General features: G+C 39.7%; 1 protein-coding gene across 1 annotated transcript in view; it reads left to right on the top strand.

Moving 5' to 3' along the window:
• The window catches only part of akap1b (A kinase (PRKA) anchor protein 1b), a 41,082-nt gene that overhangs the window by 9,661 nt on the left and 15,169 nt on the right, over positions 1-16,252 (top strand). The window contains 2 exon segments of the mRNA XM_052035419.1: positions 12,969-14,108; positions 14,111-14,806. Of these exon segments, the coding sequence (XP_051891379.1) occupies positions 12,977-14,108; positions 14,111-14,806 (1,828 nt within the window). The 5' untranslated portion in view covers positions 12,969-12,976.

The raw sequence follows: 16,252 nt of genomic DNA, 5'->3' as shown, positions 1-16,252 counted from the left end.
GGATGGAAAAAGTGCATCCATTAAACCTGTACTAGTTTCCCTTTTAGTATTTGTCCATTGTGCATGAATATATGCAAAATGTTGAATTGCTTATCAAAAAAAGTTAAAGCAATGTAGATTAAAAGCCTTGGCTCTTATTCGTGAAGATACTATTAATATTTTCAGTTGAGATTTGTGTAGTCTCCATGGTTTGTAAATCCTAGGCCAAACAAGACAGCTGGCCTTCTGGCTGTTAAGCTTCCCATGGGCTTCAGTTTACCAGTGCAAGGCAAAGTAAGATATGTAAGCCTGTTGGCTACAGAAGTTCTCATAGAATTATTAAAGACTACATTTTTTGAACACATTTGTTGAAATTCTTTTTCCATGTTTCCATGAAATCCTCTGGAAAGCATACTTGAGCCCAATTATCATCAGTGTCTGATTAACTCTAAGCCTAAAGTGACTAGCTTTGAAGTTTGCAAAACATTTTTATTCAAATTTCCTTGATTCTACTTGCCAATAAAAGATTTTATTGCAAGATTGATTATACCACTTTTGTCTGCTGGAAGCTTCCTACTGATCTAAGAAAATTTGAGATTGGGTGGAACCAAGCTGGGAATTTAGGTGTTCCAGGAACAATGGAAAAGGGATGCTGATGCCAAGGTAATAAGGTTATGAGGCCTGGTGGAAGAAACCATTCCTTGGGCAGGTGACCCTCCTGTGCACAGTGACTTTTTCTTTCGAAGCAGTGATACTTTGATTCATGCCCCAAATGAAGCCTTATAAAACTCATCCCTCCAGCTGGGTTTTTCCAATTTGTGATTGGGCTAGATTACTGGGAGGGCTTCTTGCTTGGCACTTGACCTGAAACCTGTATCCTAGTTGGTTGTTTAGTGTTTTCGGCAAGTTCCTTGGAGCTTTGGCAAGCATTTTAAAGTCAGCCATTTGGATGCTATGGGCATTGAGGGTGCTGTAATTTTGCCCCTTAGAATGGAAAATGTTTGAGTTCTGATTAATTTGGCTCCTCTTGTTAGAAACAGTCCTTTTTTTTCCTGCCTGTTAAGGATGTGCTGAAGATGAAAGCAGCTTGAATTGGCCAGTCCCTCTGAAGCTGTCCATATTTTAAGACTTGCATTTCTGTAACATGTGTCCTTAAAGAACTGCTTGGAGAGGTTTGCAACCAATGTTTTCTAGTGTTTATTACTGTAATGCAAGAGCTATAGGAAGCTCCCAATATTAGGCAGGATATCAGGGGTAACTCCCTTGTCTCTGAATTAATGCCTTGGGATTTCATGTCTCCAGGAAGAGAGGGGGCTCCGGTTGATGGCTCAATCAAGATATGGCATCTAAGTGCAGCACTCCCCCAGTACAGCCCTGGAGTGTCAGGCTAAATTTCTTTGGAATGGTCTCAGTATTGGGATTTGCACTTGCCGCCTTCATGATTTTGGAAATGAAGGGTAAAACTTCCACCACAATTGAAGTAGTCTGGATTGTGTCAACACTTCATACTTGGGACCAATGGCACTTGTGCCTCAACTGTTTTGACTCCTAATTGGCCAAACAATGACCCCACCATTTCATTAGCAGTGCTAGCCCAGTGTGCTTGCAATAGAATCTGCAAAGTCCAAGGCCATCACAGAAGTAGATGGGATGCCAGCGTAGTGATCATATAAGGCAAAAGGGATTTGCTGGTTTCTTCAAATTGACTTCTCCATTTGAGACACATCTCGCTGCCCAAGGGAGTGGTCAGACTTCAGGATGGTCTGAGCTACCCCATAACTTGAGCTAGATTCCTCCAACTTTTTAAATGCTTTGTCTATAACAAATATTTTTTGGGTGTTGCAAATTTGAAACTGAATACCAAATTCTGGCAACAAGACTCCCTTCTATTAATGAGCTGCAGTGTGATTCATTACATCTGGTGAAACCCAATGGATGTGATTTGTCTTTAGTTCTATTCTGCTTGACCTGAGACAGTCAAAAGTGAAATTACAGGAGTGTATTTGGTTTTGGTACCCAAGGAGCTGGAGTCAGAGAAACCATTGTACTCCAGTGTGGCAAAGGTATTCAAGATTGTAGCCAAATGGCCAGATTTTACTTTATTTTTCAATCTTATTAGTTTTCAAATTAATACAGATTAATATAACATTGTTTGTACATCTAATATAGAGATCAGGAGAACAATCATAGCATAGATAATCAAAGAACAAAATATAAAAAAACTGTAGATGCAATGATCTTAGTAAATGAATATAATATGAAAGAAAGATGTGTGTGTATATATATCAAAGAAAAAATAAAATACCCAAATCAATAATAAAAATTATAAACAATATATCAAACTAAACAATTTCAAAAAAGAAAGACTGGACTGAAATTTCTCAGTAGAAACAGAGCAATATGTCATCGAAGTTGAAAGTTATTGAAAGGGGACCTATATCCTATGAAAATATTAGATAAATGGACTCCAAATGTCTTCAAATTTAAGTGAAGGATCAACAGTACCACACCTAATTTCTTCCAAGTTTAAACATGATATAGTTTGAGAACCATTGAAAAGTAGTAGGGGGTATTAGATCCTTCCATTTAAGCAAAATGGACCGTTTGGCCGTTAATGTGACAAAGGCAATCATATGGTAAGTGGAAGCAGATAAATGGCCAGACTCTATCCTTGGTAGCCCAAGAATTGCAGTGATAGGGTGAGGTTGTAAATCAATATTCAATACAGTTGAGATAATGTTAAAAATGTCTTTCCAACATTTTTTTCTAAAAGAGGACAGGACCAAAACGTGTTAAAGAAGCCACATTCGATTTACATCTGTCACATATAGGATTTATATGGTGATAAATACGGGCTAGCTTATCTTTTGACATATGGGTCCTGTGAACTACCTTAAACTGTATCAAGGAGTGTCTGGCACACTTTGAAGATGTATTAACTAAATGAAGAATTTTCTTCCCTTTCTCTGTAGGTAAAGATGTCTGGAATTCACTTTCCCATTCATTCTTAATTTTGTCCAGTGATACTAGATGTATTTTCATAATTAAATCATAGATTATTGCTATCAAGCCCTTCTGATAAGGATTAAGACCTAAAATTTCTTCCATAATTTCAGTTTTGTAAGGTGTCAGAAAAGAGGGTATAGTAGCATTTAAAAAAAATTTCTAATCTGCAAATATTGAAAAAAGTGTGATCTAGACAAATTGTATTTGTTAAAGTTTTTCAAAAGACGAAAAACAGTTATCAGTGAGTAAAGACAATGACAAGATTAAAGAAATGGATAAAAAATATTTTGATACTCCTAATTTGGAACTTTATAAAAAGAGAGCAGAACTCCAATTACAAAGTTTATTACTAACATCTTCAATTGAAATTCTGCTACTTAAAAACAAAAGTCAATTTTATATACATGGTGACAAACCTGGTAAATTATTGGCCAACCAATTGAAAGCTACTTTATCTAAACGTGAGATTAATAAAATTCTTAAACCAGACGGTACCTACATGATAGATCATGTTCAAATTAACAAATCCTTTCAAGAATTTTATTCTTTATACCAATCACAATCCCCTGAGGATTCTACATTAATGCATGAATTTTTAAGAGATCTGAAGATTCCCCAATTATCTTTAAATGAACATTCTACATTAGATTCTCCATTTCGGAGGAAGAAATAGAGTAATATTTTCAATGAACTCGGGTAAAGCACCTGGCCCTGACAGATACAGCTGAATTTTTTAAAATCCTTTTCTGATATTCTTGTTCCCTGGTTAGCCAAAATTTTTAAAGATGCCCAATCAGTAGGTAAACTACCACAATCTTTCTATGAAGCAACTATTTCTTTAATTCTTAAAAAGGATAAAGATCCCACTGTGCATCTTATAGACCTATTTCTTTATTAAATGTAGATTCAAAAATATTTTTCAAAATACTGGCCTTTAGATTGGAAAAGGTTCTTCCACAAATTATCTCTGAAGACCAGACGGGATTTATTCAGAATCGTTATTTACATTTTAATATTAGGAGATTAATGAATATTATATATACCCCTTCATCCCAAATTCCAGAATGCGTTGTCTCACTAGATGCTGAAAAGGTGTTTGACAGGGTTGAATGGGAATATCTGTTCATTACACTTCAAAAATTCCATTTTAGCCCTAAATTTATATCTGCGATTAACTGATTTATTATACACTTATGGCTTCAATACTTACTAATAATCAAAGATCTCCTTTGTTTAGGCTTTTTTGAGGTACTAGACAAGGTTGCCCTTTATTATTTGATATTGCTTTGGAGCCCTTGGCTATTGCATTCCGGGATTCTTCAAATATATGTGGCATTACTTACGGACAGAAGATTCATAAGATATCTCTTTAGGCAGATGACCTGTTACTTTATATTTCTAATCCAGAGGAATCTATCCCCTCAGTACTATCACTACTAGATCAGTTTAGTGTTTTTTTCACAAGATCACAAGACAAGGGAGCAGAAGCAGGCCATTTATTTTTCTGGCTATAGATTAAATTTTAATAAGAGCGAACTTTTTCCATTAAATATGCAAACCCCAATTTACAGGCAAATGGCCAGATTTTAAGGGTCTGCAAAATTGGACCATGGGTTTGATGTTGGCAACAGTAATGAAGATCAAGACCATTGGCAGTGTTCGTAATGAATTATTGAAAAAACATAGTCCACCCCTCTCCCCTCAGCATCTGTGAAATATTTGGGTCATTGTTTCGCATGGGACTTTTCATTAGACCTGAAATGTACTGGGACAAATTGTTGAAGTTCTACCTTCTGCAGTAGAAAAGTACACTTTAAAAAAAAAGTTATCTTAAGATTTGACTTTGCTTTCACGTTGCACCATACACTCACTTTCAAATGGTGCATTTGTATTTCCCACTTGGAGCTGATTATGTTGAGGGTTAACTTAGCTTGAGTCGTCATCGTGGCTATCCCTCAAGGTCGAGGATGATGGTCTTCGTTCTGATCTATTTATGGGCTCTCAAGTGGCTTATGAGTCCAATAGTAATAGCCCACAGAGCGAAGGCGCCTGTGCATGTATTTGTTTAACGTGTACTGGATGTTGCACTACAAAAAACACAGTACTTCTCAAATCAACCAACTGATTCCAATGGCATGGAACCCATGATGATTGGAGCTGATGGATCTGTTGCAGCCTTCATCCGCCTTCACAGCTGTTGAGTTCGAAATAACTTCGTCTGTCTGCTCCACCATTGAGGTCTCCGTGGATTGTCACCTTGTGGAGAAGCTTGTGTGGTCCTGAGATCCCAAGAGTGATGCCGTTTGGAGCTCTGCTCCTGGTAGGGTCACCCATGGCGGTAAGGTCGATGGTGAGGTCCCTGACAGAGCAATCCAACCAAGACCTCAACAGTGGAACAGGTGGACGAAGTTATTAGCTTGAGTACACAACTGCATAATGTTAACTTGAATTGCATCAGCCAGGTTAGTCTTTGTAATTCCCTAATTAGTCATGATTTCGATAGTTATATATTAAGGCTAATTTGTTTTAGTGGTTTGAACATGCCTATGCATGTAATTTTTCACTATTGGACAAGTTGATGGTAATTTATTTGAAAGAAAGGAACAGAGTCCAAATTACATTGGCTTTGGAGTAAAACTTGCTCCCAATTTCTTCAGATGGACTTTGTTCAGCAAAGTATAAATTTATTCCTTTAAAGAATGTTTTGGGTGTTTAATATTAAATAGATTACATGCAATGATATTACTCTTAAAGTGTCTTAGAGTTCTGACTTAGTGATGTAAATGTTTGCATTGATATTTTAAAAACTTGAATGAGCTGACATGTTTTAAGTAGATTCTTTTCAAAACATGGTTACTAACTTGTAACCCTGCTATTAAAATCCTCTGCTGCCAAACATTTGTTAGAAAGGAAGCAACAGATGTTGTAGCAGACTCTCGTAAATTGAAGTAGCATTGCTTGCTAAAGAGATTGTACATGCACAGCATTCTTGCCGTCTAGTCACAACCTCTGTCATTGTGGTACAGGAAAATTGAACATGAATTCAGATTTGAGCTCTTCTCCACTGATAGTCATTCCTCAGCTTAATTGACTGCAAAGTGCTTCCAGATGTTTTGATGGCTCCCCAGTGCAGTACGAAGGAAGTCCTGCAATGTCAGATGCATCGACTGAATAAGATGTTAAATAGTTTTAGGTGGGTGTGGTGTGATGTGGGACCTTTTTGAACAGTGGACTTCATCCTGTTTGGCTAATATTTGTCCTTCAACTCTAAAACAGATCTCATTCCTACTATTGTAGGAAGTTCCTTAACTAATTGGCTACCTCACTGCTTGCATTACAATAGTGACTGCACTTCAGTAAGTACTACAGATGTAAAGATAAAACTGCAGGTGCAGGAGTCTGAAACAAATGCTGGAATAACTCAGCCAATTGAGCAGCATTTGTAGAAGGAGAAACCAGTTGATGTTTTGATGGAATACGTCATCAGAACTGAAGGCGGAAGTTGGTCTATGTAGCTCAAGAGTGAGGGTGGGGAAGGAGCAATGGGTGGAACAAAGGGAATGTCTGAGCAGGCTGTAATATACCAATGAAAGCAAAAAAAAAAGAGGAATGGTAAGCACAGATAGCCAGTCCTGAAACAAATAGAAACAGCAAATTATCTGAAGTTGGAGAATTTGGTATTGGGTCTTGTATGTTGTATCACAGGCAAAAAAAAATGGTGTTTGAGCTTGTGTTGGGCCTGTATATTGGGCTTCCCCTTTTCCTATCTTCAGTCGTGAGGAAGGGTCCTATCCAGAAACATGACCACCTGCTTTTCTCTACGGATGCTTCCTGCCTGCTGAGTTCCTCCAGCATCATGTTTTTCAGCAAGTTCTCGATCGTGAGAAACCTTACCAGGTGTGTCTGAGTTGCTGTTCTTTATCTAACTCTGTTTTAATCTCATAACCTGATGCAGTCAGATGAATATGCAGCTGTATTGAAAATCTGGAATTGTAGAATTTTGCAACACTAGAAACCCTCTGAGTGCCTGCTTTGCCTCAGTCTATTCTCCATAAAGCTATTAAGGGTTCCACTTCAATTAATGTTTCCCATTCAATGTTGGCTTAAAGAACCTACTACCATTTGCATTGCCTGCTTTTAAAAGCACTTTATTTCTAAATATGAGCACTGTTCCCTCTGCTTGCATTACTCTGTACAGTTATGGCTGTGTTACACAACTTCAACTTTCTACGTAGACTAGTTGTAGTAGCTTTATATTCCTGCTGGGGGATATTTTTGAACTACTCTTCCCAGATTCTTGTTTTTTTGGGTGCAAAGAGAATTGTTCCTGAAGTTTCTCTCGTAGCCTCTAATCATCCCAAGACGTGTTGCTGCCAGTCAGTTGCTTTTAATGTGTAGTCTCTCCTGTAATGTATATGTGAAGAGTTTTGTTGGTTTATAAAAACATCAGTTGCTTGCTTTACATCTGTAGTAAAATGATCTTCAAGTGCCCATACCATATTTATTTCCTTTGCTCACTACCAGGTCAAGATCAAGAAGACTAGGTACAAGGCAATGTGAGTGCATGCACATGCTTAGAAACAAGATTTGGCATAAGTGGGGACAGGTGTGTTGTGGAAAAATTTGAGCAGAAAAACATCTGTGGGTTGCATTCAAAATCTTTCTCTGTGCTATAGAACCCTTGGAGCAATTTTTTAAATGCTCAACTCTTTCCTCTGACCACCTCTTCAGTTGTAACATTTGTTGTAATAAACTGTCCAACAGTCTTATGGAGTGATATCAAAAGATGCAACTTAACCTTGTTCAGTAATTCTTGCATCATGACTGACTTGCCAACCTTTTTAAACTAGCAAACTTGTCTGTCATTGGTTTCGAATTGTCTTGATGAATCCACTCTATTGCAGTCTGCATTATTATTCTCTTGTCCTCCTTGAGCCTTGACGTTATGGATCCTATTGATGTGCTTTAGTAACTGAATCTTCCCAAATTTTCCACAAATTGATTTTGAGCTGGACTGTGCAGTAAAATTGCCAGACTCCAATTTGCAAAGCAATGCATGCTGCATACTCCATAGAGTCACTACACTTTGCAAGACCTGTTTGCCTTTGAAAGGCAGTATTTGAGTTTGTTGCTTTACATGGCATCAGCCAGTCTGGTTGTTGAAAGATGAGGTAATTCATCCAGTGAGGATTGTCACTTGTCACATGCATGCACCTGATTCGAGGGAAGTTGTAGCTGAAATGTGGAGAATCCTGAGATTGGAATCTGACATTGTATATTTACTCCAGTGCTTCTAACTGAAGGTATTTTCCCTTGGATGTAATGATTTTAAATTTCCACTCTCATAAACTGTATTACACTGATCCATAATCCCCAATTTACTGGGGCCAGAAATTGGGTGCAGAACTGGAGTTCAAAATTGCAAATGTGCAGAATCCTCTCATTTACAACTGCAAATTGAAAAGATTAATTCTTGGCTGTTGGTTACAGACCAGAGCATCTGTGAACCTCAAAGATTGCAATATATAAAATTTTGTAATCTGCCTACTAAACTGTCGTCTGCTTCAACAGAGTAATGTGGTGTCCCTCACCTATAAGGGAAAGGAATGCACTTCCTTTTTTAGCCTACTGAGCAGACTATTGCTGACTGTTTTGGAAGTGAACATGAGTTTCCATTAATAAATGGATTTGAACTGTTCACCTTGGACTAAATAGTACCAAGGTGCACAGATTGGGCCGAGAAAGGTTAGCATTCAATTTATTCTGTGCTGTGCTTTCCATCCAATGGGTTATTTTATTTCAAACCATTGAGATCTTAGCACTCAAGATATGTTTCCCAGAAATGAGCGATATGAAATCTGCACTAGAAAGGTTATTATAGCAAAATATTTAGATATGGTACCATGCTGGGAACCTGCTGTAAGCCCATTCCTCTCTGCTACTGGCATGCTATGGTGCCAGTGGTCTAATGCAAACCTCCACTCTCCCTGCTATGGTGCTGAGAGCTGATGCAAACCTCTGCCCTCTCCCCTGCTGTTTGGGCTGGAGCTGGTGCAAATCCATCAGTGGAATTTATAATGGTAATGAAGTCAGTGATAGTCACTGATATTTTGGTTTGTGCAGCCAAACAAGCAGACGGGGAAATGGCAGCTTCTTCACATCCAGCAGAAGATGATGAGAGATGAAGGATTTGGGCAGTGTGGTGACTGCTGACAGTCTCCAAAATAGTCCATACACTGCCAGCCAGGATACAGTCATGAACGACCCTGCACTCCTCACCCCAGCCTGTCCTACACTAGTCCTCGCAGGCAGTTGAAGCACAAACTAGTCATTGGTGCAAGTAGGCTAACAGAAAAGGTTTTGTGCTAAAATCCTCAGAGCTGTGCACAGCAGTAAGGGCTGGGGTATGCACCAGATTCCCAGCATGCACCCTTATTAATATTTGGATCGAGGGCCAAGACCTTGCGATCAATCACTGCTGGCAGAGTACTTGTGTAGTTAATCTTGAGGTCCAGCAAAAAACAGCTCATCAAGCAATTTGGGGGAGTACACTGGTACATCTCCCCATTCTTCAGTGTTGAGGTTGTTTGCATTCATACAAAGCAGTGCCACATTTAACCATCCCATCAAAGGGATGGCATTTCCTGTGCAGTATGTTACTGTTGTAATCTGTGATTTTAATTTTCCCATCTCTCTGTATCCCAAAGGGCAATGAGGCAGTAAGTAGGCACTCTGAATTTAGCAGCATTGCTGCCAGTTGGTTCTGTGCTTTTGATATGGAGTGAGGGTCCCTGTGCAATGTTATCCTATCAATGTGGTTATGGAGCAGGCCATCACTTAGACTAGTTCCTGCATTTTCTAAGCCGAATGTCAAAGGTTCATTCAAAACTTGAGCTTTCCTGAAGCTATTTGTAATGTAGTTGCATCTTTCGTGGGCTGTAGTAGCAGATTGAATGTTTGTTTTAAAAATGCAATTTTAATTAGAATTTTATTTTGTGTGAATAAATCTTGAAAATGGGAATGAGAGCCTCTTAGAGATGTCCATTCCACAATATCTTGTCAATTATTCGTAAAGGGAAATGTAGCAGCCAACTTCTGCCACAGCAAGCTTCCACAACTGCGGTGTGAAATGACCAGTTAATCTGCTTTTATTAATGTGCACCGGAAGGTTTAAATTGGCCCAGGCCATGGAAAAGCATTGCTCATAATGGAGAGTTGATGCTTCGTTAACATCTTTGCTGCATTGGAGTGTTATCCCAGATTTTTTCGAATCTCTGCAGTGGAATTTGAAACCACTGCATTCTGACTTGGCAAGGGTGCAGCTTGTTACTGTCCCTCTCTCTAATTAGTTTGGTTTCTGATTTGGTGCAAAAACAGCATGCTCTTATGCTTGAGAGACATGAGATCTTGTTGCTGTTCAAACCTTTCTAAGTATAGAATTTTAGAACCGTTATAGCACTAAAGCAGAGCTTGGTCTTGCTACATGTCTAAGAGTTGAAAGACAAGCAGAACAACAGATCAAATGCTGGGATTTGCCCAGCATTTAAACTGATCATGTGGATTAATGGAAATATGCACAGATGGAAGGAAGTGGGTGTTTTGAATTTTAGTCCAGTAGCCGCCAAATTGAGTTTGTGCAGCTTGGATATGCAAACCTCTATTTCTATTTCAATGGAGTATGGAACTGGCCTTTTCCAAACCATGCAAGTTTTTCAGTAGAATTGGTGTCTACGGCAGCAGCCAAGCACCAGTGCCCTGCCCCTCAATGCCATCTTCCCAATCTCAGTCTTGGTCACTTCAGGAGATTGAAGAGACTTCATTAGTGCTAATACAGCCCTTTATGAACTTCAGTGCTTCACAGCCACTGTTTAGAAGTGCAGAAGCAATTCCCACAAGGCCCAAGTGTGATAGACAGACTAACTGGTTTGTTATCTTGGTCAGAATACTGGGAAAGACTGCATTGATTCCTTAATCATTGATCTTCTCCTTCTGCCTGATAGTAAATAGAGCCTTGGTGTAACACAGCACCTGAAATTTGGCAATCCAAACAGTTGGTGCTCCTATGGATCATCAGCCTAGAATTTTGCACAAAATTTGGAGTAAATCCACAACTTCACGACTCGGGGTAAGAATTGCAGTCCATTGAAACCATGCTTGCAGAGAAGAGAAACTGGTGTTCAGAAGGTAAATTCCTTTTTTTTTTTCCTTGCGTTGTTGTGGTTTGACAAAACCTGGCAAGTGAGCCTTTCTTTGAGACTTTCAGATGCATTCATTTGCAGAATATTCAGTTGTAATTCTTTACAAGGAAAATACTTCTTGACCACTACACAGTTCACCCCTTCAACACAGGAGAATGTTTGTTCTGTCAACCTCCCAAACTACTCTGGCAAGAAACTTAGCCACTTTCCCCTTAGCGGAATTCTTGATTTGCAATTATTTGTGGATAGTTTGTTTACTCCCTTAGTAAACCAACTATTTTGGTCATATGATTTTTGATGCTAATAAAAATGGATTCTTACCTTTTTTTGAATCTGTAGTTGGGCCATGCAGAGAAGTGGATTCATATGAGCTGTAAAACCCAGGTTTCAGACTTAATTCTTTATTCAAGTAACTTTGTTTAAGTATTAGGCTGTCTTTGTGCATTGCATCTAATGCCTTTTCTATATTTATGGATGGGGTAAACATCAAAAGGTGATCCCTTGATGGAGCTTGAAATTTATGAACTTTTATTTCCATCCTTTTTACCAAGCCAAAGTACAGTTGCTGTTTGCAAGCTTGGCTGCTTGACTTTGGGCTACGTGTGTACAGTACCATTCTATTTTTTTTGTAGTTTGGTGTTGCTAATGGATTGCAGGCAGTTATTCTAATTGGGTGAAGGGGACCTTGAATCTTCAACTACATGGGTTTGTATATACACTTTAAAGCAGTGTTGTAGCTTGAAAGGACAACAGGAATTGAAAGTGTTCTTAGCTATTTGTAAATATTTTGGAATACATAGAATATTGCATGCAGCTTGTATGTTCACTTGTGAAATGCTATGCAAGACATCGGAGCTGTTGCATATTACTGTGCTTGGTTCATAACACCTCTGTCAGCTCCACTCACAAGGCATACAGCCAGTTGGCAATAATTCCTTGCATTTGGTATTGTTCAGTGGCAAATTACTTTATTAGGCAGCTGTTGAAGGTGCCCGAGGTTTTGCAGAAATCTTGGGTAAGATTGTATATTTTAGCTGAATATTTCTATGTATTTTGTCCCTGAATTTATAAGCAATGGTCTTTGCATTACAGTGAAATTTTTCTTGAATAACTGAGCAATGCAGCTGGCAAATTATAAGAATTTTTCCCCACAGCTCAATCTGTAGGTTGGGTATGGCCCATGAGACAAGCAGTCCTAATTGGATAGTTTTCCATCTTGTGGTCGGGGAGCGGCAGGGGGGTAATACTGGCTTTGTTCCCCCTTCACACTTAGTCCTTCTGCACTGTTTCAACCTGAAAAGTCGACTATTTGCACGCAGGCACTTCTCAACCTCCTGAGTTCCTCCAGCAGATTGTTCCAGATTCCATCATCTGTACTCCTTTAACTCTGTTTAAAAATCCTGATTGTTTGGTATCTGGCTCACCAGGTGATGTCTGCCATTTGGCTAACTTAAGCCTTGGTTTCCATGCCATACTAAAATTGATCAGGACCCCATTTTCTGTGCTCCCTTCAAACTTCCAGGTTCACTGGAATATTTATTAACATGGCACAACATCCAAAAGTGAAATAAGTGTTGGGGTATTCGTAGAAAATAACATCCAATAGTCAACAAAATCACGTTCGGCACCACAGAAGACCTCAACGTGCCAGATTGAGTTCTACTGTGCAGTAATGGTTTACAGTTTTTGATGCAGTATTTGTAAAGTACATAATTTAGATCATCAGTGAAATGCACTTTTCTTTCTGAACAATTGACAGTTTACGAAAACCTCTTTATGTTTCAGGTCCCGCGATGGTTCTAAGATTCCGTAATGTCTTTCCGTATACTCTCCCTGGAGTGTTGGCCCTCCTTGGCTGGTGGTGGTATATCACCCGAAAGAAAAGCCATGCAAGCAGCTACAATAAGCAGCTTACTGCTGCACCGGAGCAAAGCACCAAGGTTGAAGAAGAGAATCGTACTACTGTAGAGGATGGTAAGAGTGAATTAGTCACAGGTGCTAAGGAATGTAACCAGAAGGAAAGCACAGCCAAGTTGCAAGTAGTGCCTACTTTACAGGCTGAAACACTGGGAAAGCCAGATGTTGCTGCAAATTTGTTCCTTGAAGCCAGTGTGGAAAAGAGCACTCAAAAGTTGGTTTTGGGCTCATCCCAATCCCAAGAAGCTCTCTTCATGCCCAATGTGCAAGGCCCTATTCGGTTATCTCCCAAGGCTGAGAAGGATGGTTACCTCCATCAAATGGTGGATAAAACTACTATTGATTCTTTGGAGGCCCGGCAACCTTCAGTCTGCAATGTAGTTGCATGTTCTTCATTCTCTGTTGCAAAGTCCTCTGATAACCTGGAAGCCAATAGGAAAATTGACCAAACTTTACCAAAACTCACTACAGCAGTACCTTCAACAGAATGTGAACAGCTGATGTCTGACCACCACACCATGGAAAGGCCTGAACCAGAAGGTGAAAATTCAGGAAATACAGCAGAGCCTCCATGTTTCAAGGCCGTACTCAATGGTGTTAGTATTGGCCCCTATTTGGTTCAGACTGGTTTTCGCCAAGAACCTGAGCAGGGAAGCCAATTCCATAAAGAAGCTTGCTTCACTGACGACAGCTTGTCCACTGAATCAATTGACAAACGAGTTAATCGGGATGAGATTGAAGAGGCAGCTGCAGATTTGATATCAGAGGTAATAATGGCAGCTAAAGAAGAATTGTTTTCTTCAAGGCTGGATCCTTGTGCGGAGGGTGAGTGCACAACTGGAGCGGAAAATAAGTTGGCAGATTCCACTCTTGGTATGGCGGTATTGCCTGTGGCTGGAGATGCACAGAAAGAATGTGCTGAGATAAGGGAGGTCAATGAAGAGAAGTGTACTGTGTATGAGGCAGAAGTAACACCAAAGAGCATAATTCCAAAGGAGAGGGCATTTGGAGACTCACCAAAGAAGTCTGCAAAGATGAAGAGCAAGGCCATTCCACAGAGCCGACCATCTCCAAAGTATGTAGGAACTCTTTGGAAGAAGCTAATCCAGTAGCAGAAGATTCTGATTGTAGTGCTTGCCACTCAGAAGATGGAGCTGGTGGGGAATATCTACCCCAAACCAATGTGGATTTATGCAACCCAGAAAAGCATGAAAGCTTGTTGAGTAATTGCCAGGCAACCCATGTTCAGAGTGAACTGACCTGCAAAGAAAAGTTTGGAGGGCCTATGATATCAAACGAATCTGGTATGAAAGAAAGTGTTTCAAAGGATTGTGCTAAAGTTGCACCTGGAAGCATGAGTAAGGTGTGCACAGAGGAGCTGCAGCTCAATGCAGTTAATAAGAAGTCTTCAGAGGAATTGAACGTGGTCACAGAGGATTCTGGTTGCAGTGTTTGCTACTCAGAAGATGGAGCTGGAGGTGAAGATCTGTCGCATAGCCTAGTAGAAAGCACACTAGAAAATAAGGAAAAGGATGCACTACATAACTCTGTTGCTGGAGGAGATTCCTTGGGGCAGGATTCAAAACCTGGGCGTAAACCTACACTGCAAGATGACACTAAATTGATGCATACCAATGGAGGTCAAGAAGCTGCTGCTAACGGGGCTACCCACTTGCTGCTTGAAATGGAGTTCGATCATTCTGGAGGTAAAATAACAAACTGTATCTTAACACTAGAGTAATGTAAATGACATGATTGAGCCACATAAGGAAGATGTTTACACTACACCTGATCTGTCACAACCACTTCAAATCAATTGGTCCCAATTAGAATATGTGGTATACTGTCTTTGGGAGTCCATGCATGAATCTTGAATAAATCTGCATAGAGTTAAAATCAAGGAAGTGTTGGTGGGAGTCGGGAGTCAACAGAATGCACTCCTTCTCTTTCCCCCCCCCCCCCCCCCCCCAGTAATTAATTGCATTAAGGATCTGTTTAAAATGCATCTCCAAAAGGTGTCAGATTTAAACTCCTGTGTGTGTTCCTGGTTGGGAGATCAACTTAGTTTTGAAATTAGTTGAATCATGAGATTCAAACCATGAGATCCTGTGGACTTGTGGTCCCCAAACAGTTGTGTTCTTTTCATGCATTTTAAAAAGCTAGGCAAATGTATTGTTCTTAATTGCAAAATTGCCAAACTATATTAATACAATGTGAAGTTGTTTCAAACTCTATATTTGAAATGACTGTCAGTTGTGTTCTGTCCTCAAACCCCAGGAGGGTTTTTAACACAATTCTGTTCAAGTGGCTTCTTTAACCAAGTACCACTATATGTTGAAATAGGCAAACAGCTAGCCAGGTAGATAGGACACTTCAGCCCACCATGTCTGTGCTGACCATGGTGCCAATCCAAATGAATACCATCCTCCTGGATATGGTCTGTATCCCTCTTCCCTGCCTGTTCATGTATCTAAAATATTGTTAAACATTGCTATCATAACTGCTTCTACCACCTCTCCTGGCAGCACATCCCAAGCGCCTACCACTCTGCATATATTTATAGATTTAAAAAAAAATGCTTCATCTCTTTTAAACATGCCCCTCTCACCTTAAAATGCATGCCCTCTAGTATTTGACATTTCCACCCGGGGTGGGGGGGTGGAGAGACAGATGATCTGCCTGATCTATTTTCTTTTATATACTTCCATGAGGTCACCCCTCAGCCTTCAGAGTAAACAATCCAAGTTTGTCCAACCTCGTAACTAATACAATACAATCAAGACAACATTCTGGTGAACCTCTTATGCACCCTCAAGCCTTCATATCCTTCCTTTAGTGTAGTGCAGTGTGACCAAAAGGGTGTGCAGTGCCACAAATGTGGCCTATCCAAAGTTGTATACAGTTGCAACATGACTTTCCAACTTTATACTCTGTTCCAACCAATGAAGGCAAGCATGTCCTACATCACCTTTTTACCATCCTATCCACTTGCGTTGCCACCATTGGGTAGTTATGGACTTGCACCCTGAGATCCCCTTGTACATCAATGCTCCCAGGATCCTGCCACTTACTGTAGACTTTCCTCTTGCATTTGACCTCCCAAAATGCATCACCTAAATTCCACCTAAAATTTCTCTGCCCAAATTTCCAGT

The sequence above is a fragment of the Pristis pectinata genome, chromosome 21 (genome assembly GCF_009764475.1).
Source record: "Pristis pectinata isolate sPriPec2 chromosome 21, sPriPec2.1.pri, whole genome shotgun sequence".
Lineage (NCBI taxonomy): Eukaryota > Metazoa > Chordata > Chondrichthyes > Rhinopristiformes > Pristidae > Pristis > Pristis pectinata.
This window is presented reverse-complemented; position numbering and strand designations above follow the sequence as displayed.